Below are 26,985 nucleotides of genomic sequence, written 5' to 3'. Positions count from 1 at the left end.
ATATCATTTGACAAGATTTATAATAATCTTTTCTTAGGTTTTACAATTAAGAAGCACTTTAACTGCTATAGGCAGATGAAGAAACTAAGATTCAGATTTAAAAATCATACAATTTATCTGAGGCAAAAATGAGATTAGGGCTCAGGTCACCTGACATGTTAATACTATGTTATCTTGATTGCTTTAAAATCCATTTATACTTGCAGATAACAAAAGAAGCACTGTATTAATATTTGAAAATAAAGTGACAGAAAGGTGTTAACTAGTACAAATCTGTCATTTGCAAATTATGTCCATTTAAAATGTATCACCCTTGGGGCGCCTGGGTGGTTCAACTTCGGCTCAGGTCATGATCTCATGGTTTGTGGGTTTGAGCCCTGCATAGGGCTCTGTGCTGACAGCTCAGAGCCTGGAACCTGCTTCAGATTCTGTGTCTCCCTGTCTCTCTGCTCCTCCCCCCCACTCACACTCTGTCTCTCAAAAATAAACATCAAAAAAAATTATTTTAAATGTATCACCCTAATTTTTCATGGGAACTCAATGACAAAGACCCTCAGCTCAGGTTTTTGGTGGATTTGTTTACATGCTTTCATAGTAATCAAACTTCAGTATATACTACTATAATATCAGCCATCTCCACAATGATACTAAGCAGTTTTTAGTTCAACTGTAGGGTGATATTTAATTAGGCTGGTATCTATCAATTCAGGAAATTAGACTTTCCTGTAGCATTACCTACAGTCTCTTAAGGCCAAATTCATAACAGTTTACTAAACTCATAGTAGTACTGTCAGTATTCTACACAGTTCCATATCCAGTTAAGAGAATCCTTAAATGTCTGTTCCTTCTGTGGTAACTATAAGAGATAATATTTAATTAAAATCCTTAAGCTACAGGTTTTAAAAAAATATTCATATAAAAACTTAAAAAAAAAAAGGACCATATTTGGATTTTAATGTATGATGGTCTTTATTTACAACTTTATTGGCAAAAAAGAAGAGGGAAACATTTAAAACAGTTTAACACAGGGCATTGCAGCTGATTCTGTCAGGTTAAAGAAGGTTCCTTTTATATGTCCATCTAATTGTCCCAAGATATACAATACTGAATCTGCATATGCAGTTTCCTTTATGAAATACAGTGCTCATATTTTAAAGGCAGTCTTTAAAACATATAAATACAGAGAAAATGAAATCACTCATTAAAAATTGCATTAAATGAAAGGTATTTTAAATTTAAATTTATGTTGTTCTTATAATACATGCCCAATGAAAATCAAAAGCTGGAAAAGCAGTTACACTTCCTACTTGAATGGACAGTTACAACAATCATTTTCTGCAATGACCATTATATTTTCAATTTATCATGAACTACTCTGAACTTACTATGAGATGTAGCCAAAGTCAGAAGACAAGACGTAGGGAGAATATTCCTTTTTGGGAGGAGAGTAAGCCCTCCAGAATCAGCATGGGAAATAAACATCCTGTTGAAGAATTCTAGGTGGAAAAAAATTACTGTAGTCAATTTCAACTCATGCCGAGCTGGCTTAATTTTTTCAGACTTGTTTGGTGTCATTCTTCTAAATCAAGTGTGTTTAATTCTTCTTCTAGTTCATCCAAATCTTCCCCAGTAAAAAGATTTTCATCAACAGGAACAGCATCAATGGCTCCATTTTCCTGTCCCTCCCCTTCGTTGTCCTCTTCCAAATCACTTCTTTCACCATTTTCAGCCCTACCTCCGGAAGCTTCACTTAATTTGTTTTCTAAAAATAAATATTGAAATCAATAAGGCCCAGAAACAAAAAACACTATTCCATTAGCAATTGATAGTCACAGACTTGATACTACATTTCTTTTCCTTTTTTCATGAAAGCCTTCCCTAAGATTATTCCACCAAGAACTGATCTTTCTTTTTCTAAGCTTATTTGTGACAATTACCTAGACCCAGTGTAAGGTATGTCTTGTACTATAGACATTTAACTGCTTAACAGTCTATACATTTGAGAACAAGATTTACCTTATACAATTTTGTTTCCTACCTGACCTAGCAATTAGGTTTTAAACGGTCAACTTCCACATATTTTATTTGAATAAATAATTATGGAATCAAAAAATGTTTTAAGCAGCTACTTAGCTTTTGGTTGGGGTAACAGTAGTTAAATCACACTAGTTGTAACGGTGCAAATACATGTGAATCCAAAAACATTTCATCCTGTCATCAAGTTGTGAAAAAAGAACCTAGACTAGGGCTATGCAGCTACTTTTCCTTACAGGCTCGAAAAGACGGAGAAAACAAAAATGCAGTCTTTTTGTGTTCGTGACACCAGTATTTACACAAAGATAATTTTTAATAGCCTAGTGTAGATTTTAGCTATTTCAAACATCTCTGATCACAAAAATCTTAGGGATTATAGCCTTGGAAGTTCTTACAATCATACCTACTGTCACCAAAGTCCTACTTATAAAAGGAGCAAATCGGTCTCCATACTGGCATTAAGACAATATTGTCTTACAGCACTTGGATCTCAGGAAGGCAAGCCAGTTTTTCAAGTTATAACTTGTATTCCTTTATTGTAAAAATAAGTTTTAGTTTTGCTCTCTCAACCTTTGCCTCGATTAGTATTCTTCCTACCTTTTTCTCTCATACTAACCATGCTGAACTTTCACTTCTCTTCAAACTCTTCAGTCATGGCACTATTACATATGTGCTTATTTTTCTCCTCATTCCTCTTATCATCGCAGTCCTGATGAAAACTGGCACCCTGTTCCTACAACTTCTTCCCTAACAGCAACTGAAGAATTATTTCCAGTTCTCATCCTACTTGATTTTTCTGAAACTTCTTTCTTAATTTTCCTCTGTCCTTCTCAGTGTCTTTCCTAAGCTTTCCCTCTTTTGACTACTCCAGAACACCGAGGTCTGCAGTGTGTTCTAGAATGTTCTTGTATCATGAGATCCCAAACTGACTACCTGCACCTCCAAACTCATTTCTGTTCCCTTCTAGTTTCAGCTAATGGCTTCAATATCCACCCAGTCACCCATTTCTACAGCTTCCACTATTCACTATTTCTCTATACAGTCAAACCACACATTTATGTTGCCAGTCTGGTCCCTGCAGGCATCCAAGTTTGCCAGTGTGGTCTAAACTACCCCCTTCCCTCTTTAGACAGAATCCTAGTTCTTCAAATTACACACAAATTAGCATACTTACCATCCTTTTCTGAAGTATATGTGCTGAATCTTTCAAGACTGGCTACAGTAATACCTGTCTCATCTACATCTCTTGGGATATACAGGCTTAAATCTATGTCATTTACACTCACTGAATCATCAACCTTAAAAACACAGAAAAGAAAGTTGTTACTTAGGAGGACAGTTTTCATAAATTACTTGCCTTTTACCTCTGACATTTATCTTAGTGAAACAAAATTTTTACTAATGCCAAGTGAAAACAAATGATTGACAACTGTCAAAATTCATTCCTTTTTCTAAACTTGAGAAAAAGAAAAGCAATGCCATATTTCAAGCTTCTTTCTGACATATAGAATATGATGTTTTTATTTTCAACTCAAAGACAGAAGTCAGAATTTTATACCATACCAAGAATGAATAGTCAGCTACGTTTACCTATAAATAAATGATTCTGCTGTTGTCTCCTGCTTCCTACTCTGTACTTTCTTTTTCAGTATAAAATATTAGAAAACAAACAAATCTTTTTTTCTTTTAGAGGGAAAATAAAACACATACTTTTTACAGCAAATACATACAGGTACTTAACTGTACCAGTCACTGTTCTAATTTATTAGGAATTATAATTTTATTAATCCATTTAATTCTCACAAGTACCTTGCATGTCTCTATTATAGAAGAGTGTGGAGACCTATAGTATAGGTAATTTCTCAGGTTAGAGTCAGGATCTGAACCAATGTCCCAGCGTTGCTACTCTTAACCATGTTACTCTGTTACTTTCTATGGGCTCTCTCCATCAACATGAGCACAAGTGCCAAAGCTTCCTCTTACCTCATCACCACCTGTTCCCTGGGTGTAACGGGTATCATCTGCTTCCTCATCATCATCATCAACCAGCTCAGGACGAAATTCAAACACTTCACGACCACTAATCTATTCAGGTACACAAACATATCAACTCAGGGCAAATTTCAAACATTTCCTGGTTACTGATTTCAGACATACACATGATTAAGTTACAATAAATTTTGCATGGCACAGAAATTATAAAATGAAAGAAAGAATAAAGAATCTATTCGGGTGAGTTTGGGACATACCACTAATGCTTTCCCTGCTTTGAAGTCTGCTTTTCTTCTTTCCATATCTTGCTCAAGCTTATCAATCTTTTCTTGTCTTTTTCTTTTCTTCCATGCAAGAAAAGATTCTAGAGTGATTTTGGTAACATTTGGACCTAGGGCAGAACGCTGCAAAGAGAAAAGAGTTGTTTTTTTTTTTCCCCCACCAAATCACCTTTAATACTATTTAAGAGTTTTCTCTTAATGCAAGTAAGTCTTTACCTGTGACTGTTAAGACATCAAATTTAGAATAAATTGATTCATTTTCATTTTATGTAGCAATGAGCAAAACGAGTGTCCAGAGAGACATTTTTTAAATGTTTATTTTGAAAAACATTAATGTTTATTTTTTTTAATGTTTATTTTGAGAAAGCACAAACGTGCGTGCGGGCGAGGGAGGAACAAAGAGAGGAAGACAGAATCTCAAGGAGGCTCCATGCTGTAAACACAGAGTCTGATGCAGGGCTCGATCTCACAAACTCTAAGATCATGACCTTAAGCTGAAATCAAGAGCTGGATGCTCAGCCGACTGAGCCACCCAGGTGCCCCAGAAAAACAAACATTTCTAAATGCAGTAAAATATATTATCCTGAGCTGGATTTCTTTTCAAAATTGACAGTGAGGAAAACTTGTCAGGAGAAATTGTTTTAATGTAAATTAACTGATGAAAACAAAAAAATATGAAAAACACTATGACAATACCAGGTTTCATTTGTGTTCCTCAGGAGATGAGGGAAAAAAACTAAGCAAAAACATCATCTCCTCAGAGCCAATAATCAAGTAATAAATGTATGGAAAAATAATACTTGCTGACCATCTGCCAGGTATTTGGTACTGAATGCTTTATACACATATACTACCACATTGATCCCCACAAATAAGCGAACAGAAAGAGATTGGAAATTTACCAAAGGTTAACAGTTAATATGTTGTAGAACTAGGATACAAACATTCTCAAATATACCTGACTCTGAAGTCTGTATTTTCTATTATAGCATATTGCCTCCGTTGAGACGCTAAACAATATGACCATTTAAGAACAAATATATATAATCCCAACCTTAGACATTTATACAACGTATTTAGGTTATCCAAAAGAAGGGAAAACTGGATATAATTTGAAATATCCAACCCTAAATCTAGAATTTCCAATAATCTCAACATTTTCCTGTCACTCCCAAAAGCCATATCTAACTCAGTAGCCGTGTCTACTATTTCATGGAGTAAACCTCTTTTGTGCTGAGCCAGAAATGAATAGCGGAAGATTCTCTTCAATGAGACATATTCCCCTCTATCAACAGAGTGAGTGCTTTGAGTCCAGGAATGATGAAAAAACATGAACTGAAAAACTGTAGAAGTTGTCTCCTTTAACACGTTTGATTAGTAAAATAGCTAAAGAATAAGACACCAGGAAAAACATCTAAAACTTCAAGTTCAATCTGAATATTATTTTAATGAATACACTAGTATATCAATCTTACAGAAAGAATTTATTTGATAAGCCAATAGCATTAGAAGTTATTTTATAATCCCAAAATTAATGTCATGATGGGCTGACGATTATGGCTAGGTTTACATTTTAGACATACAAAAAAAAAACTAAATAAAAAGTAAGGCAACTTTGGGAAAAGGTCATTTTTTTCCCCCTTTCATAACATGCTAATGCCCCCAAGTGGTAAATATTATAATTTCCCAATAAATACTGCTGTAGTTACTGCTGTAGTTTCATAGCATAAGAAAATTCTAGTTACCTCTCTTTCAATTAGATCTTCTAATGAAATTTCATCTTCTTTCTCTTCTTTTTTTTTATCTTTTTTCAATACAAATCCAGGAGGAAGTGCATGACGATACATGCAAATATCACCACCTCCAGGGCATACCCAAAACCAGCCATATTTGTTGTTTTCAATAGCTTCAAGGAAATGCTTGCACACCTATAGAGACAATAATATTCACCAGTAGTGGCTCAGCGTAGTCCATTTCCAAGGTAAATGCTGAAGTTTATGGAACAAGTACATTCTTATTCACATCCTTATGCTACTCACTTATGTACAGAGCACACTTTGTACAGAAATGTACATATAATCTTAAAATTCTTAATACAATGGCAAACTCCCTTTAGAGAGGATCTACATAAAATTTTCAACACTGTTCCAAATTCTGTATTATACAAAAGGACATGTCTCAGTTTAGCCTTTGTAAATATACACCCAGTCTGATTTTTAAAGAAGTGAAAAAATATAAATGGTTATAAAAAACTAAAACCAATGATTTTGTTTTGGCTTGATCCTTCTTAAAAACTACGTGCAGTAATGATACATTATTTGAATTATTTGAAATTATAGGCAATTTCTCACATCTATGAAGAGAGAAAGGAAGCAAGGTACAAAAGGAACAACAAAGGATACAACTGTATTGAAGCCTCATGTAATAAACTTCAGAAATAAGAAAAACTGACTAACAAACAATACTTTTTTCCCGAAAAAATACAACAGATATAAGTTAAACCAGTATTCAGAAATTTTCTAGCACACCACAGTTTTTCACCATAACCTCCCTACAGATAAATATGTGGACATGAATGGAAGGTCTGAGAAACAGGCACCGATTTTTAAAAGTACATTTCCTGGAATACTAGAGCCATTACCTACCCAAAGCTCATTTTGCAATTCATAATGTCACAATATTTTCAACCTTCTTGATTTAAAGTCTACCTAACACTAAAATAGAGTGTTTATCAATTCTCCTTCCATTCATTTTGCACAAAAAAATAAGGAGAGAATTCTTATCTGAATATGTAATTGTATTCATCCATATTTGATAGAAAGTAAAATCACCCTAAAAAATGGTATTTGAAGACTTCAGTCACATGGTTTTCAAAGGTTACTTTTGAATTAAGAATCTAATTTTATATAACTTACACTTGTAAATTCCAAAAACAAAGCTTGATGCACTTTATCTTTATCAAAAGATCCAATAATTTAAAAAATAATCCAGTAAAAAATGGCAGCAAATACCTTGCCACATAATTCTCCCTAATGATAAATATCACAGCAACTCAATTCAAGAAAAGGACATACTATTTGAGTTTTTGGTTTTTTCTTTTCCGCCTCACCGTGCTTCTTGTTCACTACTTCTTCCAGTTTTTTCTCATCCCAATTATCCATAGTATCTAAATAAAAAGAGATATGAAAACTAAATACTATAATTTTATCTACTGTTTCCAAAACATATTGCATATCTCCTGAAACAGGAAAACTGTATCATAAGATTTATGACCTAACACATTTTCTTTAAATTATGCCATAGGTAGGAATAAACAGTGTTATGAAATTATTCACCAAAATCCTACGTAGTTTAGACAAGTAAGAAGGTGGTACTGGAAGAGAAGGTGAGAAAAATTCAAAATTCATTTAATCAAGGACATAATGCTATAAATTCAGGCTTTATGGAAAACAATTTTATCTATCTATCTATCTATCTATCTATCTATCTATCTATCTATCTATCTATACAAACACAGCCCTCATAAAGACCAAAATATTCTTCAAGTACTAAATATCTTGGTAACAACCAAAAGATAGTTTTAAGAAAAGGTCTTAAAAAAATACCTTTTTCAAGTTCTTCATCTCTTGCATCAATGTAAACACTTCGCTTCTCACACTTTCTCTCCAGAGTCAAGTCATGAGAGAACTTACATTTATCTCCTTTAGTACACTGTCCTTGCTTAAAAAACGCACACACCACAGACTTGGGATCTGCACCTATGTCAAATGGCACACGATATTTGTATTACAATCTGCCAGATCACAAAGTATAGCTTCTATCTGAGATATAATTACTGTTGGTGAACTGGTTATTTTTCTATTCACTGATGTGAGAGGAAAATACCACTTACAAATGACTGTTAAGACATTTCTTTAAAGTCCCTTCTACAGCATTTCATATCTGTATTTGTTTCTTTTATTCTTACCGTTCTTACTCTTATTTCCAGGGATGGGAAACCAAACAAACTCCTACACATTCCACAGTCATTGTCTAGTTGGAGTCAATGAAGCAGAGACAAAAGAGAAATATACATGGAGGTATACTGCCAAGAGTTTAGAACTTACAATTTATAGAACCATAGGTTTGCCTTGGCCACCACCAAAGAATGGATATTATAAATCAATTAGTGGACTGTCTAATCCTTAATTTTGCCTTAAGTGGGGGGCTAGTAGCTGGAGTTATAGTTGTACAATCACATAGCTGAGCAGATAAACAAAGGACTCATAAAAAAGTCACTGATACAGATTTTGACAAAGGAAGGATCATTTCCATAGCAGACACATCAGTTTATAATCTGAAGAAAATAGACATTAAAACAAATTGACTTTTTTTTTTTAATTGAAGTATAGTTGATAACACAATGTTACATTAGTTTCAGGAGTACAACCCAGTGATTTGACAAGTCTGTATGCTATGCTCACCACAAGTATAGCTGCCATCTGTCACCATGCAACACTATTACAATACCACTGACTACACTCCCTATGTTGTACCTGTTATCTCCATGACTTATTCATTCCATAAATGGAAGCCTGTACCTCCCACTCCCCTTCAACCTTTTGCCCATCGCCCCCCAGTCCCTTTCCCTCTAGCAACCATCAGTTTGTTCTCTGTAATTTATGGGTCTGTTTCTGCTATTTTTTTTTTTTTGTCTGTGTATTCATAAAATAAATTAAGAGTTTTTAACCATGAATATTTGATTTGATATTGATATTGATATTTGGTATTATTTGATAAAAATAATATCCTCACATTTAAAGTTTACCTTTACTTATTTTTTGAGCAGCAACTACAGGTTTGAACAGCTCATTTAGTTCTTGCAATTCTTTCTTCTTGTCATCTTTCTTCAACTTCTTTTCAGCTTCACTTTGTGCTACCTATAATATTCCCAGGTATAATATGTAATTTGATTTCATATAATAAAATTGTTTTCACTATACAATAGTACATTATAGCATCACTAACATAACAAAACATTCACACATGTACACGTACATAGTCCTTACCTCTTAGTATCAGTGTTACAATGGCTTTTCGGTATGTATTAAATAGTGTGGTTAAACTTTTAAACGAAACTGCGAGATTTTATATCAGTTGACTTTAAAAAAAATTTATAAATGGTACCATGCCAAGTAAAAAGCATATTCAAAAGCTTACAGCAATAAGCATTTATTAAGCATTTGCTACATGCCCAGCTTTTTTAGTAAGTGGTTCTCACCTGGGATTTTCTTATGACAACCACCCACTCCCCAGAAACATGTGGGTGCGTTTTGAAGATCAGAAATGCCAACATTAGGAAATGCGCAGTCCCACGCAATAAAGAACTGTACCACCCAAAATACCTACAGTACCCTTGTGGGAAAACACTGAGCTAGGTCAATGTGGGAGATTAAACAAAACAAATATGACATATGACACAGTCCCAGGCACACGATTTACATACCTAATATGATTAGAGGATTCATCCAAATATTTATATGTCAGGTCCTATGTTAGATGACAGGGAATACAAAGATGAAAAGATAAAGATGCTTATTTAAAGAAGCTCAGAATTTAGTGGGAAGACAGACATGTCAACAACTATAATATAATATGTGGTTCTCTGGGAACAAGGAATGCCTACCTACATGCCTATAAAAATCAGACTGAGCTAATACTTTATGGATGAATTCTTCTGATGAGCAAGGAAAGGAACGCAGAGTGAGCCAGCCAATGCAAAGATACAGGGACCAGAAGGAACAGGGTATGAGAAACATCAATGAAAAGTTTGGACTGTATCAGTAGGTGACAGGGAAAATTCAAAGGCTTAAAGTAAGTCAATGACATAATCAGACTGTGTTTTATAAAGATCACAATGGCAACTGTGTGAAAAGTGGACTAGAAGGAGCCAAAGAATGGCAAGGAAAATTAGGAGGCTAATGCAACTGCTGTAGGCAAGAAAACACAAGAGCTTAACATAGACATTAGTAGCAAGGATGCAGAAAAGATGAGAGAAGTGAGAGAGAGAGCTCTTAAAGAGGCAGAACTGACACTACTAAGTGACTGACTAGATATAAAATGTAAGTGAGAGGGTGGAGTCTAGAATTATTACATTTATGGTTAGTGCTGTTAAACGAGACAGGGAATACAAGAGGAACGGGTTTCAGGGTAGAAATTAGAGATGAGCTCAGTTTTAGACATACTGAGTACGAGATGCTTACAGAGCATCTGGATAGAGCTAATACTCAGAAGGCAAGTGGACATGGATCTTGGTATCTGGAGAGAGGGTCTGCTTTAAAATAAAAATTTTAGAAACAGCTTATAGATAATTAAAACTTTAGGGTATATGAGATAGGACAGCATGAAGAAGTGACAAGGAAAAAAAAGTGACAAGAGCACAGTTCCCTGAAGAATACCAATATTAAATGAGGCAACAGAACCTTAAAAAGCCTACAAAAGGGTCCAAGAAACATCAAAGAAATAGATAGAAATCCAGCACAAAGAAGTATTCATGGAAGAAGAAATTTTAGGAAGGGAATGACTAAATGCTAGGTTAAAGACATCCCAAATCCTGACTTTGATGATGTGATGGGATGTGTTTAAACAGAAAAATTATAAACCATTTTTTAAAAAGAAAAAATTTAAGGCATTTTATCTTAATGAAAATATCTTTGCTCACTAGGCACATGTCTAACATTTATGGGGCCTAGAGCGAGAGTACAACGGAGGCTTCATAAACCATTTTTGTAAGTTAGAATATTTGTAAGTTAGAAATCAAGCTAATGCTAAACAAAGTATGATTTATACCTCTGTTTAAGAAATATACCTTGTGACCTGGAAGGACAGGTTCAAATTTAAAATGCTCAGGTTCCATGGAGTTCTACACTGGAGCATGGCAGCAGTCAACGCCTTCCTCCTCCTCCTCTTCCCACCCTGAATTTCATCCCATCATGTGAGTGCATGAAGGTGGAAGGTATGGGGTAGGATATGGTATGGATTCAGGCTCTGTCCACACTCCTAGCACACACCCTTCTTTTGTCATACATGTGTCACTGAAGTGAACACACACCCTACCTTTGACTACTTCAGGCATATGTGCTACTTGGCAGCACAGGATACTCTAAGATAAACATGGGTAACATGACCTCTGCAGGCCCTGAAGTATTGTGGAGAGAGATGGTACAAATTCCCTTGACCTCACTGACTCCTTGCCTGTGGGAGAGCTATGTCTGGAGGCGAAAGAGTAGGGTCATCCTCTGCAACACAAGGCCTACAGTAGGGTGCCTATTGCCTGGCTCTAACAGCAGGACTGCTGCTCATTTCACAGATAAAAGCCCAGGTACCCAAGAAATTATCAAAAAATATAATCCTGAATGTACTACGAATCCCAATTACCACCACCACAAATGTTATGACTTTCTCAGGTCTATGAAATATAAAATTTACAGTCAATATACTTCCCACAAGTGAAAATATGGAGAGCAGAATAGGATTGAAAAAAGGGATAAGGGAAGAAAAGTGAATTATTTCCACACACCTGTATTACACCAGAAGATTTATGTTATGTTCTCATTTAACAACCATAGGAACCTTACAAGGGTAAGTGCCCTTCCACTGTACACATTAAGACCAGTGTTGCTAAATAACTTGAGATCATATAACAAAGAAGATAGGGGAATTCATACCCAAATTGATCTGACTCCAAGATCTCAGCATGAGTTTTTATTAAACCAGGCTACTAAATTAGCACCATGGAAGATTAATAGTTTTTGGCTGTGCCTCTATGTTGGAGGCACTAATTTAAAGAGATAATCTGAGTGACAGAAATTTGTTTCAGACTGGGATCACAAATATATATTCTGATATCACAGATGAAAAGAAAAGTATTTCCAAAAGTTAAGAAAAAGGACAGAGTGGTGAAAAAAGTACATTTTAAAAGTAAAGATGCAGGTCTGTAAATTCTTAAATTCAAGAAAGTGAAAGATTTAAATAACTCAAAGAAAAGGGACTAACTTTTTTTGAATGCACTGCCAACAGATAAAATTATTTCAAAATCATATGGAAGAATAAATGCCTAAGGTAGCCAAGAAAAATATAAAAGGAGTAACATCTGGGGGAAAGGACTCCCTTTTAATATCTAACAGAATATGTTAGTAGGCCACAAGAATCAAAATCAATGTGACACTAGTTTATGGACATATAATAAATAGAACATAAAAGAGAATCCAGAAATGGATCCTAACATATTTGAGACTTTACTATATGTCAATAGTAGTATCTCAATTCAGTGGTAAATGATGCTGGTATGAGTGGCTATTCATTTGAAAGAAAATTAACTTTGTGACATAAAAATTTATGACAAATTATAGACTGTAAGAAAACATACATGATCTAGTAGTGCAGATTATTTAAAAAATCTAGACATATCTAACAATACAAAAAGTAAAAATTGTTGTATAGCAGATATAATAGAAACATCACAAATTATCTGTAATGCAGACATAAAGTGTCTCTCATAAATGACATGAAAAAGACATCCAGAAAAGTAAAGGATATGAATAGACAAGTCAGAAAAGTACAAACCCAGACAGTCAACAACCATATGAAAAGATACTCAAACAAAACAAAAACATACCAAACCAAAACAAAAGATACTCAAACTCCTAGTAGTGAGGGAAACAAAGTAAAAATGAGATCTCATTTTATACTTACCAGATTGGAAAACCTTAAAAAGAACTTTAGTATCTATAACTCATGTACTGAAAATGAAAATGTGAAGTATTACAATCTCTACAGAAAGGGACACAATTTATTGAATTAGAAATCCATTTCCTTTGGAAGAAAAAATGAAATCCATTTCCCTTGATCTAGAAATGTGTCATAGATAATTTACGCCACAGAAAAATAAGCACAAATGCCTAAAAGAACACATGTACAAGGATACTTCTTGCAGAATTGTTCTTAGTGTCAAAACGCTGGAAACAAAGATCATTTATAAATAGTTGAAACAGATGGATATAGTACATCCACATCCTAGAACAGTACGCAGCCATTAGAATAAATTAGAGCTATATCAAAATGGCTTGGAGGAATATCTAAGAGGTATTGCTGAGTAACAAAGGGAAGATGCAGAAAAGTTTTAGAGGAGGATTACATTTTGAAATACAATTACCATGCCAAATACTTTTATCCGTAACAGACGCCTTATTACATTCATATGAAGAAAATGCAGAAATTTAAGTTATTTACCTGACGTGGATTTTGTTGACCAAACTTAACTTGGTGAGTGACAGCCTTGATAAATTTCTGTTGCTTTGCTCCTTTCTTATTCTTTAGACCAAAAGTTTTATCCTGAATGAAAAAGAGTACAGAAATAACTTAGCAATTTATATTATTTTTTATCTGTTTTTTCAGTCATATCTAAAAGTCATTCTTTCATTTAATTATTGGTAAGAAAACTATTCCTTCTTATGCTATATAGACATGCAAAACGCTAAAACATCAAGTCAAGGCAACATATGACCCAGGATTCTTTACAATTTAATACATACTTATCATTACTAAACCTGTTACTCTATGATGCTTTTTCCAAAGTCTGTTTCTGAATATAAATTCTGGATGTGCAGAATTGTGATACATGACAAGATGACCTACAGTCAAGTAAGTTTAAGAAAATGCTTGGTTAACAGTATTTTTAATTCTTAAGCGTACAATATCTTAGAGCCTTTACCAGAAGGGATATAGTTAGGAGCAATTCCACATCTTATTTTACCTCAGAATGCATTCTTCTCAGAGTATCCTACAGGATTGTGTAGTACTGAACACATTTTGGGAAATACTGCATAAGATACATTAAGTTCTGCACTGTTTTGTTCTGTTTTGGTAAGTTATCTTTTCAAAACAACTTTTTTTAAAGTTTATTTTTAGTAATCTCTACACCCAATGTGGGGCTCAAACTAACAACCCCACAATCAAGAGCTGCATGCTGAGCTAGCCAGGAGACCTTCAAAACAGTTAAATTTATAGAACTCAAATTACTGAAACGTACACATTCCTAGCTGTTGTTAATATGGAAATACTAAAATTGAGGTATACCTAACTAAAAGCAATACCTTATTTAAATTTGGAATATTAATATAGTAATTTGTGAAAGCTATTAATATGATAGCAGCTATCACATATGGAATGCTTATTAAGTGCAAGGCACTAATGATCTTTGGCTATCTATTCATAAGCATTTAGTACAAAAACATTCAGAAGCCACTCTACAAGTCTGAGTGTATATTTGAGTAGGTATAAGCTAAGGAATGCCATGGAGTGCCAGAAACCGCCAGAATCTTGGAAGACCCAAGAAAAGATGTTTTCCTAGAGCTTTGAGAGGGAGTATGACCCTGCTTACACCTTGATTTTAGACTTCTAGCTTCCACATCTGTGAGAAAATAAGTTTCTGTTGTTTTAAGTCACCCAGTTTGTGGCAATTTGTTACAGCAGCCCTAGGAAACTAATACAGGAGGCTTGCTGTGTGGGTTCCATCCTTAGATGAATGGGTGGCAAGACTGTCAGGAAATCACCAAATACTGGTATCTGAAGTCTTTTTTTTTTTTAATGGCTTTTCTGTTTCTCAGAAGGATCCTCTGCCTAGGAGTGCATTAAGCCTGACTAAAGATCTTGATACGGGAGCGGGTGAGAGAGAGTGTCTCTTAGGTCATTTCACTGCACAGACTCCTTTCAGTCTCATATTTTAACCACCCCCACTCCTACTCTCCCCTCCACCTCCTTTGTGCCTAGAGTTCCAGAAACATAGGCTTCTTGATTTATTCCACCCCTGATTTCTCATTGGGAAAATTATCTGGCTTAGTCTTTGTAGATAAGAACCATCAGCTACTTCTAAGACTTGTAACCCTCAGTTTCCAGCCTCTCATCTTCTGCATTAACCAGTGCCTCCCATTATTGAGTTTTTCCAGAATTCTGCAGAGCAAATCCACTTGGTTCTTAATGACACAATCCTAGGTGGCACTCAGGCCTGAATGCTCTGTTCTACTGAGCCAGTTACCCACTTATCCATACACTACCAAACTTTGTAGGTTGAGGTTGAAATAGAAGTTTAATTTGTTTTAGTGTTTATTTTTTAGAGAGAGAGTGAGAAAGCGCATGCAAGTGGGGAAGGGGCAGAGAGAGAGAGGGAGACACAGGATCTCAAGCAGGCTCTACACTCAGGGCAGAGAGCCCGAAGCAGACCTGAACTCACAAGCCATGAGGATCGTGACCTGAGCCAAAGTTGAACACTTAAACAATTGAGCCACCCAGGTACCCCTATATGTTTAATTTTAAAATGGAGTTTGCATCTCTTTCTCATTCTCGGTTATGGGTGGGTTTGAAAAAGGAAGAAGAGGCAAAAAGGTCTTTACTTTTGAAAGGGACCTGAGACCCTCTGAGAGGAATTTAGTCTGAAATAAATGGACTATTTTGAAGCCTTTATTTTGGTATTATTTCTGAGGAAAGGGACAAGATAATAGGAAGAAAGTATTATAGGTAAAGAATACCTATGTGGACAAGTTGGAAAAGAACAACAGTATTGATAGGATTAGTATGTGAAGACATTCCAACACAACATAACTTTGCAGAATCTCAGAATCAATAAAATAGATCAATGTTCTTAAGACTACAAGTTGAAGAGGGGTTTAGCTCTACAAAGTTCTCTTTTTATTCATTCATCACATCTATATCCATCCATATATCAAAATTTCACTTTCCCCTACTTAAATTTCCATTCTCGTGTTTTAATATCCCATATTACAAAATTCTACATGAATTTTCTATAACCTATGTATATATAAAAAAAAGATAGAAGGTGGGGAGCCTGAGTGGCTCAATTGGTTAAGTGTCCAACTTCGGCTCAGGTCATGATCTCACGGTTCTTGAGTTCAAGCCTCGCATTGGGCTCTGTGCTGACAGCTCAGAACCTGGAGCCCGCTTCAGATTCTGTGTCTCTCTCTACCTGCTCTCTGCAGCTTGCACTCTGTCTCTTGCATTGTCACAAAAATAAAAAAAAACATTAAAAAAATTTTTTTTTTAAAAAGAAGGTACATACAAGCTGAAATTGAGTTTTTTAATGGCTGGTTTTCCTTGTTTTTAGGTAAGAAAATTTAACATTCAATTCATTAAGAAGGAAAGATGGTCAAGTATAACGTGACATATGAAGAGAGGTGAGGACATACATCAACTAGTGTGAAATGCCATACTTTCCTTTTACAAAAAGTGAGCTCTCATGGGGGGCAGGGAAGATGGAAAACCCTAGATAAAAAGAAATCAGTATCAAAAGTGCAACAGCATCTACATATGCCTCGCCAGAGAAAAGCATAACTGGAGTTCAAACCATGCCCCAAACGTTAACGACAGAAAATGAACAAACTATGAATAAACAAGGCCAAATATCAAGGCAGATACTGACATATAAAGATTTAGGAAAGACAAAAGTCCTCTAAGGGGACTTGACCAGCTAGAAAGAAGTACTCATGACAACAGATTCTAGTGGAGGTATATAAGCTCCAGATCCCTGAAGAAAAACAGTTTTTCAGGTTTAATTACACTGCTTTAGCACATAATTAACCAGCCTAAGAGATAATGAATGAGTTGTGTTTTTAAAGTCTCTAATTAGGTTGGAGCTCAGAAATTATTTTTTCCACGGAGACAGGGGACACATCCATTTAGCATTCACGAAACCTAAACACCTCAATATTATTTTACTGAATCCTCTTAACGATTCTATGATGTACTATTATCTCACTCCGTAAATGTGGATACTGAAGCTCAGAAATCTTCAATAATTCTTCTTAAGTCAGACTGTATAGTGTGACGATTTATGAGTTCTGGAGTCAGACTGCCAAAGTTCTAATCTCAAACAAAACTGGGCAAATTACCTTCTTTGCCACAGTTTTCTTATTTATAAAGTGGGTCCCACTCTAACCTCTTAGGATTGTTATGAAAGTTAAAAGATTCACTATAAAGAAGTCGTATAGCACACTGGTTAACAGTAAGGACTCTGCAGCCAGACCTACAGGATTGAAATCCTGGCTCTGCCAATGGCCAGTTTAGTAACCTTGGGCAAATTGCTTAATCTCTGTTCCTGTTTCCCCAATTATAAAAAGGGTAATAATACTTATCTTACTGAGAGAATTAAAGAAGCTGCATAAGTTTATCACTTGTAGATGGCTGTCTTCTCTCCTTTCTCCAACACATCGATAACTATGTCTGGCTCAGTAAGAGTTAACTATTAAGTGACACAGATGATATGCGAACCAAGGTATATTTGACTCCAAGCAAAGTCTTTGTTCTTCCCACTGTGAAAAACTATTTCCCAGAGAAACCTAATTAGGTTATTGTGCAGGTTGGTACAAAAAAAGCTTTCTGAATACCACATTGTTGATCTGGGATATCAACAACACCTAGTGAAAATAGAATGGTTTATAATTTGGAATACTTTAAAAGGACTTTCTCCCTTTTTCTTGAATTTAGGACAAACACTTACCTGAAGATTATCCTGGATTTGGGGGTCTGGGGGATATGAGACAGGAAGACTGGAGGTTACAATCAAATCCAAATCATGGTTAAAATAAAACAAATAGTCCTCACTGGATCAATAAGGCCCCAAAAGTTAGGTTATAAGGAAGGAACAGTGTGTGTAGGTTTCTGTGTGCGTGTTTCAGATTTGGGAAACTGAATACAAAGGAGTTTAGAAAACAGGTAGTATTTCTTAAAAAAGGATGGCTCCCTGAGGATCCACAGCCTTAACATTCAGTGAACTCCAGACTTCATTTAAAACTAACCCTTTCTGGGGCATCTGGGTGGCTCAGTTGGTTAAACATCTGACTTTGGCTCAGGTCATGACTTCAAGGTTCATGGCTTAGAGTCCTGCATCGGGCTTTGTGCTAACAGCTCAGAGCCTGGAGCCTGCTTCAGATTCTGTGTCTCCCTCTCTCTGCTCCTCCCCTGCTCACACTCTGTGTGTCTCTCTCTCAAAAATAAATAAACATTAAAAAAAACTGAGCCTTCTTCCCTTTCCCACCTTATTATATATTCATGCTTCTTTTACAGCCAGCCTCCACTCCTTAAACAAGATATCTGAAAAAAGGAAGGGTTTGGGAAAGCAGGTCAATACTGACTAGTGCTCCAAGATAACTGTGGTCTACCTTTTGGGTCACTAGAGTAAATAGAGGCTAGCATTGTTTTATTTCATTAATTGGTCACGCTCACCCACCGCCGCCCCCCCCCCCCCCGTACTTACTGTCTAATGTATTTTTGTTGTCCATTCATACAAGAGATATTCTGCAGCTGGTTAATCTAGCTTCAAGTAATCAACAGTTGATTTGGACTTAAGTTTTTCATTGGCAACCAATCATTTCTCTTCCTCCATCCTTCACACATCTAGATCCCATCTCTATAGGTGTCTTATTACTACTTCCTTGCTGCTACAAGTCCTTGGCTGGATATCCTTTATTTATTTGTCCCAAACACAAAGATTATTTCTCTCTTCCCATAATCAAACCCTTTATTTCTCAAAGCTGACTTCAGTTTATTAAATGTTAGCTATAAGAAAGCAAATGCTATATGCCATTTGGGACAACTGCATGAACGTCTAACATAACCTTTTCGATATACTCATTTCAGAAAAAAAAATACCTATTAATCCAAATGAATTCATAAATTTTGGGAGGTTTAAAGAAGGAAAGAAAAAATGTAGGCAATAGAAAGAAATTATTTCAAGTGACAGAAAGTAAGCCCTGTACAGACAGTATAGGTCAGTCTGATTATTTCTCCTAACTAGTTCTTATTTATAATACTAATAAATAATAGTAGCTGCCATTTATTGGGTATGTATCACATGTCAGGTATTTTACATGTCATCTCATTTAACCCATGAATCATATAACTCTGTAATACAGAAATTCACTCCATTTTGCTGATGAGAGGTACATCAGTTTTAGCTCCGGATAATCAATTTTTATCCTTAACCCCATGCACTAACCATCAAGACATGCTAGGGCTTTAGCAAAGTTAAAAAAAAAAAAAAAAAAAAAAGGCACCTATTATAGTATTTAACAAAAAGGAATATATTATTTCCTAACTAGGCTGGGTAACAGAATTTTCTCTATAAATCTAGTTTTACAACAAATGATAAAACTTAACACTAATTCACAGTATTGTTGTACCTCTCGAGTGGTAGTAAATATCCATGCAACACACTTCCATCTGCAAAACCTTATATCCATTAAAATAAAAAAAATTTAAAAAAGGTGCTCATCATTTATGATAAATGGGAGTGGGGGGGGGGACAGGCTAAGTTCACCACTCTGTTAGGGTTTTTTTTGTCAGTTAAAGAATGAAAGAATGCAACTGTCTTAATTTTGTTTTTTTCTTTGGCTAAGTCTTCACTAATGAAACTAAGGCTGCTTCCTCTTTACCTTAAGAATAACCTTGTACAAGATGAACAAAGCCATTATCGACATTCCTAGTTGATAAATACTATCAATGACTTTCATTCACAATTACTTAAAACAAAAATACTCCTACCAATTACAAATGAAACAAATAACTTCATAGAGTTAAAGCTCACTAATACATGAGGTACTTTGTCAGGTAACATTTAATTTCTTATCTACAAGGAAATTTCACTTTGTATCATGTTAATTCATTCTCAGTAAAGAAAACTGACAAGTAAAATGTCACCCCTAAAATATCCTTGGTTTACACAGCACTGAATGCTAGCAGATCACCATTCCCAGGGATCTACTTAAGTGCCATTAGTCCAGATTGTTCAAAACGATAATACTAGACACAGATGTGAAGATGACAGTCAGTCTGCCTTTAAAGTTCTGGCTATGTTGCTTCCTCACAGTTCTAAATAGTACAAATTGGCAATTAGAATACAGGTTCTGCTTCAGAATTGGAACTTGGCCAAGATTACTAGAATTCTTTATAGGCAGGTTAAACCAGCAACGTTAAAAAATATGTGAAAAGAAACAAACACAAGTACTGATTAAGTTTATACTATGCAGCCCTGAGCGCTTTCATTGCTATTTTTCACGGCTGTAAATACCAAATATTAAAAATAGTAAACATTTATAAATAAACTTATCATTTCAAAACACCCAACAGGCATTTTGGTCGGGCTGTAGTAAAAAGTAACGATTCCACAAAGACTGTCCATTATTCCGATATACCACACGCAGAAAAATGGTCATGTTTTTTTCCAATTACATCCAAAGCTCAGGAAGAACTACTTAAAACTCACTGATGGTTCACTCTCTTCAGAAACTCACTAGCAGTCGTTGGAAGGCAAACACAACACATTCAAGAACGTCAACAGTATTCTCTGCCATTAAAGAGCTATATAGGTTCAGTGCGCTAAATGAATATATATAATAAATTCAGATACGACACAACACAGCTAGTGACATTGAAACGTAATCTCTTCAAGCACTGTCGATGTAATTTACAACGTATATATCAAGAGCTATGTACAAATCGGTGGGCTGCGACCTTAAAGAAACCTCCACTCTCTATGCAACTTGTACCAGTTTAGAAATGGATCGGAAAACCACGAAATGGTAATTTGTTGGCTCGAAAGAAGTAACTAGTACTCCTAAGTGTTAGGTAAAAAAAGAACACAAAGCTCGTCCTGAGCCGGCCTGCTAGAAGGAGTCTAGCCCGACCCCATTCAGCGTACTTTTTAAAAACACAAGCCTAGAAACGTCTTCAATTTTAAGGACTGGAGAAGGACAAAATCCCTGAAGCGGGCACTAGAGTGGGGGTGCCCTCTTGAACCGGGGTCGGCGAAGGCGGGCGTGTGGGCGGAGAAGCAAAGCAAAGGCTGGGTGCGGGGGCGCCAGCAGCGTCACTATAGCGATGAGAGGTAGCGAGCTTCATCACGGGGCTGGAGAAGGGGCAGTGGGCTACACAGAGCCAAACAGAGGGACACGTCGCCCCGGAAGACGCGAGCAGGAGCCATGGAGCGGGGGACCAGGAGGCTGCTTCCCTGAGGGCTCGCAGCATGAGTGGGGGAGGGGGGTTGGGTACTCACTTCAATAATCTTCTCCTTCTTTTTCTGCTCCGCCTTTTTGCTGCCCCCGGCCTGAGCCTGTTTCTTGGGGGGCATTGCGGAGAGAGGTGGCACCGGCCAGACTTAAGCGCAGCTGGACACCGTCAGGGGATCTGGCCCCGCGGCAGGAGGAAGAGGACACGGGCCTCCGTCGCCGCCGCACCGCACGGAAAGCGAGGCGCTCACTCACCACAGAAATGCGGCCTTTGCGACAGGTCGGTGCCGCAGAGCATGGTGGGTAGCGAGGAGCGGAGCCCGGAAGTGGACCTGCGCGTGCGCTTGTGCCGCGGCAGGCCTGGAGGGGGCAGGGAAGGGACGTGGGAAAATGACTTGGCGTCACTTGTGATGTCGCTCATCCACCTGGCTCTCTAGGTTGTGGCAGGCCTCAGGATCAGTGGGGCGAGCTGGTTGGTGCCGGCTGCGCTTGGGTCCTTCCTTCGCGTTCTTTTTCGCTGAAGATGGGAGATTCTTTTATCCTGCTTGCTCGGTTAACGGTCGCCCTTACTGTCTCTATCCTGAATGATCGCGGAGCAGCCACCAAAACTCAGGGCCAAACTATGCAGTTACTTTCTTCTCGTGCACAGATGGAACAGGGCCAGTCGGCCGGCGAGCACAGCATGCTTCAGGTTCCTGTGAAGGTTTATAAAGAAATGAAAAAGTTTCATTTGAAGGGCGCCAGGAGTAACCTCCCAGAGAAGGGGAACTTGAAATCTTTTGATGTCCAATACTTAACAAGTTATTTTCAGATTTTAGGAAAGTGCCTAGATGAAACCTAAAAACCCAAATTTAATGTGAAATTAACCAAACGTAGTTTGTGTGTGAAGAGCACATCTCAACAGCTTTCATGAAGTGCTTGAAAGTCTGGGAACTACTGGGAACACTGCACACATTATTTTATTTAGTTATTACAAGGACTTTGAGGTAGGAATTGTTACTATTTGCATTTTATAGATGAAGTACAGAAAGGAAGGCACATGCCCAAGGTCATAGTAAAGGCTGAGACAGGGATTTAAACTCTGAAGTCTAAATTCCTATCACTAACATTACAAAAGTGGTCTTGTTTGAAAAAATACTTGACTGAGTGATTGGTGCCCATTAATATTTATATAAACCAAAATGCTATTTTTAAAAAAATATATAATGCTTGGCTGTTATTGTTCCATGATTATTAAACTGTTTTTGTTAGGAAGTATTGTCGTGCCCGGAGTCATCTTTATAGATAAAGGTTTTAAATCTCTTTTTGGTGCCTGGGTGGCTCAGTCGGTTAAGCGTCCAAGTTCAGCTCAAGTCATGTTACCGCGGTTGGGGTTGGTTGATGGGTGAGTTCCAGCCCTGCATCATGCTCTCTGCTGTCAGCGCAGAGCCCACTTCAGATCCATTGTCTCCCTCTTTCTCTGCTCCTCCCCTGCTCTTGCTCATGAGTGCACTCTCTCTCAAAACTAAAACTAAAGCATTACAAAATTAAAATCTTTTCCATTAATTTCCATAAGAAGAGAACTAGGAATCTCCTTACTTACTGCAATTGATTATTTGAATAGTAGCTTTCTATGTTAAGATAGATAATGTTGAAGTGTGTATATACAGAGCTTCCTGAACTTATGGTTATGTCCTGATAAACCCATGGTAAGTTGAAAATATCGTCTAAGTTGAAATGCACATAATGTATTTAATCTCCTGATCATTATAGTTTAGCCTAGCCTACCTTGAACGTGCTCAGGGCACTTACATTAGCTTACAGTTGGGCAAAATCATCTAATGCAAAGCCTATTTTATAATAAAGTATTGAATAGCTCATGCGATCTATTGAATGTTGTACTGAAAGCATAAAAACAGAATGGCGTGATCATGTGGCTGACCAGGAGCTGTGGCTGCTGCTTCTGCCTAGCTTCAGAAGAGAGTATCTTATCACATAAACGCCTAGGAAAAGATCAAAACTGAAAATTTGAAGTATGGTTTCTGCTGAATGCATATCAGTCTTGTATCATTGTAAAGTCAAAAAATTGTAAGTGAAACCATCATAAGTTGGGGACTGTCTGTGTATACACTCATGAAATTTACTTCATCTGGTCTCCTGTCTCAGGTTGATGGACTATGCTGTCTTTTACTTACTTATTTACTTCCTTGTTTATCTTTTGTTCTTGTAGTTGTTCTTAGAGCACAGAGGGACCCAGCCTGCTTCCCCCTTTATTGTGTTATAATCAGTTTGATTCTTTGGAGATCCTCTCCTTTAAGACTTCCTGTAGGGGTGGAATGTAGTTGCCTTAATTTATTCTTTTTTTTTTTTTTTTTTTTTTTTAGTGCTTTCAAAGATACACTTTGGGTCCTTTGTTTTTTGAAGAATTTTTACTGGCAATCATGAAACTAATGAATAATAATAAGTAACAAGTATAGGGAAAATACAAAGAATCTAGAATGTCATAAATTATAACAGTCGCCCCAGGCTCATAATTCTGTTTTTTTTAAAAATGTTTATTATTTTAGAGAGACAGAGCATGAGCAGGGGAGGGGCAGAGAGAGAGGGAGACACAGAATCTGAAGCAGGCTCTAAGCTCAGAGCTGTCAGCACAGAGCCCAATGCAGGGCTCAAACCCATGAACTGTGAGATCTTGACCTGAGCCGCAGTCGGACCCTTAACCGACTGAGCCACGCAGGCACCCCCAGGCTCATAATTCTTATTATACCTTCTGTCTATAGCCTTTGCTTTTGTTTCTGCCCTGAAGTTGTGATATGTAGAGAAAAAAAGATCCTTCCTGGCCTCAGGTGGAAATATATACATTTCTAAATGTGGTATCTTCTCTGATAGTTCTCTCCCTCTCATAGTTATTCCTTCACAGATTAGAAATAAGTCTCAGTCAATGAATTCACTATTTTCTGAAATAAGGTAATTCTTGTTTGCGGTCTCTAATAGAAAATGGCAATAGGAGTAGGGATGACCTTCTACTCTACTTCTTCATAATTCAAAGTGAACTTCCACTAAATGAAGTTTGATGTTGTAGTCTGGGGTTACAAATTCAAATGCCCAGAAGGCAGGGATATAAACTTGGGTGTCAAGATGAGTGAAATACATTAGGGAATAGTGGGACCAGGACCAAACCTGAAGTAAATGCCCACCATAAAAGAGCTCAAAAAAAAAAAAAAAAAAGATGCAAAAAAATGTCCGGCTGATTTGAGGGACAGGCTGAGAATTTACTGCCTTGGATACCATTCCAAAAACTACATCTTTAGAAGACATCAGAATGTATTTTTCAAACCTGAGTCACTAGGCTCTAGGAGATTTGGTATTGAAGTAGAATTTTTTTTTTTTTTTTTTTTTGCTACCCAACATCCAAAGGTCCTTTCTGACCATAGTTGATAATACTGTTTTGTATACTTGAAAATTGCTGAGAGTAGTTGATCTTAAAAGGTCTCTCACACATACAAAAGAAGTAACTATGTGAGGTGAATGTGAGGTGAGATGAATGTGTTAACTAATTTTATAGTAGTAATCACTTTACAGTGTATGCATAAATCATGTTGTACACCTTAAACTTACACACTGTTATATGTTACTTGTACCAATACAAATGGGGGAAGAAAGAGAAAGGGGTAGAGATCCAAGATCGAAAACAAAGCAAAGGTCCTCCCTGTGTGTGTATGTGTGAACGAGAAATTCCCCATTACATTAAAATTCCTACTTTACCAGCTAAAGGGGGCAAGTTTTTCCTTTTCCCTTATCTCAACCAAATCCTAGATACATAATTTAGAGTTAGGCAGATTCTTCCTGTTATCTGCTACCTATGCATAAGGCTTTTGCTCTCAAAGGAATGAGACAAGACTCTGGAAGCGTTGAGGAGTTCGTTTTGTTTTGTTTCTTTTTGAATGATACTCACTTTTATTTTGGTATAATTCCATACAAATAGAGTTATAATTTGCACTGATCCTCAAATTGTCCCATATTGGCCCATTGGCAGGTTTTGAAAGTTACCCCCAAGCCATTTTGACACAACCCTTGTTTCATAACTATAAAATAATTACATGGCTCTAAAAGCAAAGCTACAAAAGATGTTATATTTGACAAACTCTAGCTTATATCCCTCCCCTCTGACCCATTTCCTTTCTTCCCCTAAAGAGCATTAAACGTATTACAAGTCCAGTGGTGGTAGGCCAGTGGCAGCATCTGTACTAGACTTTAATTGCATTCTTTGCTATTATCTCTTGCTGCTTTTGTTTTCCTAGCCTAGTTTCTAGGCTTCCCAAGATTCTGATTTACTAAGATTTCCAGGATTCCTTAAATTCTGTAAGCAATCTTTCCAATAAATTCCCTCTTGAGTTAAGTTAGACTTGATTTTAGTTGTCTGCAACTAAGGACTGTCGTGGGATGAATTATACCCCCTTTATTCATATGTTAAAAACACTAATCTCAGCACCTCAGAATGTGACTGTATTTGGAGCTAGGGCTTTTAAAGATCCGATTAAGTTAAAATGAGGCTATTAGTGTTGGCTCTAAACCAATCTAACTGGTATTCTTATAAGATGAGGAAATTTGAACACACAAAGAGGTATTAGAAATGCCTACACTCAAAGAAAATACCACATGTCCACAGCAAGAAAACAGCCATCTGTAAGCCAAGGAAAGAGGCCTCAGAAGAAACCAATACCTTGATCTTGGACTTGTAGCCTATAGAGTCATAAGAATCTAAATTTCTGTTGTTTAAACCACCCAGTCTGTAATATTTTGTTATGGCAGCTCTAACAATAGACCCTGACTGATAAAGGATCGATCTATGCTGTGGCTGTTGCTCTGATGGTGAGCAGAGACAGGACTGCTAGCTTTTCTAAATAAAGTCTTGTCATAGAGACAAGACTAATCTGGACATGTAAGTTACTGATGCATTTTATGAGTTGAGGCAGTACATATTAGAAAGTATTTTGATTTAAGTGTTGGATTCTTCAAAAAGCTTCTGACATGTAGGCAGTTTCCTTTAAGACATTTTTTTCTCTCCAAAATAATAAACTATTACAAAAGATTTGCTAATGTTTCAATAGAGCATGTAAAATCTCTTTTAACTTGTCAGTTTGAGTTTCAATTCTGTAAACTTTCACTTCAACCTACACTGACAAAATTTTCTTAAATGGGTGACTTGTGTGGGTGACTTATCTGTTGCTATTTGAAATATTCCTTGGTGTCATTCTGATAATAGTTATTATGGCATTTGTCAAGATATCAAGATGTACAATTTCCAAATATTTTTTGCTTCATTGAAGTTAAAACCATTTCCCATCAATCATGTCATTTCCCTAGTAATAGCTTTCTGATGATTTCCCACGCCCCTCTGAATTCAATACTGAGGATTCTACACTTTCCTCAGCTCAAGAGTGTCTACTTTTCATCTGGTTATTTCAGTTTATACTCTCCATTTTAGGTCAACTTTTCCTATCCCCTCTGTATCCAATATATTCTCTACACTCTTAGAGCTTTTCATATATAGCCTTAGGTATGTAACAGAAACTGTCTACCTTTTCTCCAAGCACCATAAATAGAAACTTTGGTGAGTTATCTTTGGTTCCTCCTTCAACCTC

At 36.5% G+C, this 26,985-nt stretch overlaps 1 protein-coding gene across 1 annotated transcript; it reads right to left on the bottom strand.

Moving 5' to 3' along the window:
- Window positions 1-944: 944 nt before the first annotated feature.
- ZC3H15 (zinc finger CCCH-type containing 15) lies at window positions 945-21,654 on the bottom strand. Its single transcript, XM_043577243.1, has 10 exons — window positions 21,409-21,654; window positions 13,578-13,679; window positions 9,115-9,226; window positions 7,913-8,065; window positions 7,382-7,473; window positions 6,053-6,235; window positions 4,284-4,430; window positions 4,018-4,119; window positions 3,209-3,332; window positions 945-1,762 (listed from the first exon to the last, which is right to left on the bottom strand). Exons 1-10 carry the CDS (start codon window positions 21,481-21,483, stop codon window positions 1,572-1,574), a joined length of 1,281 nt encoding a protein of 426 aa, XP_043433178.1. The 5' UTR covers window positions 21,484-21,654; the 3' UTR covers window positions 945-1,571.
- Between the last annotated feature and the right edge of the window lie 5,331 nt (window positions 21,655-26,985).

Source organism: Prionailurus bengalensis, chromosome C1, assembly GCF_016509475.1.
Source record: "Prionailurus bengalensis isolate Pbe53 chromosome C1, Fcat_Pben_1.1_paternal_pri, whole genome shotgun sequence".
NCBI classification, from domain to species: domain Eukaryota; kingdom Metazoa; phylum Chordata; class Mammalia; order Carnivora; family Felidae; genus Prionailurus; species Prionailurus bengalensis.
Note: the sequence above shows the minus strand (reverse complement) of the source record. Positions and strands in the feature narration are given on the sequence as shown.

Excerpts from the sequence above, each read along its gene's own strand:
- ZC3H15 (XM_043577243.1), bottom strand. The coding sequence starts at position 21,483 with ATGCCCCCCAAGAAACAGGCTCAGGCCGGGGGCAGCAAAAAGGCGGAG. Across the intron at positions 8,066-9,114 it reads TGCTCAAAAAATAAGTAAAG|GTGCAGATCCCAAGTCTGTG; the intron begins GTAAACTTTAAA and ends CATTTGACATAG. Across the intron at positions 4,120-4,283 it reads AAGCAGGGAAAGCATTAGTG|ATTAGTGGTCGTGAAGTGTT; the intron begins GTATGTCCCAAA and ends GTACCTGAATAG.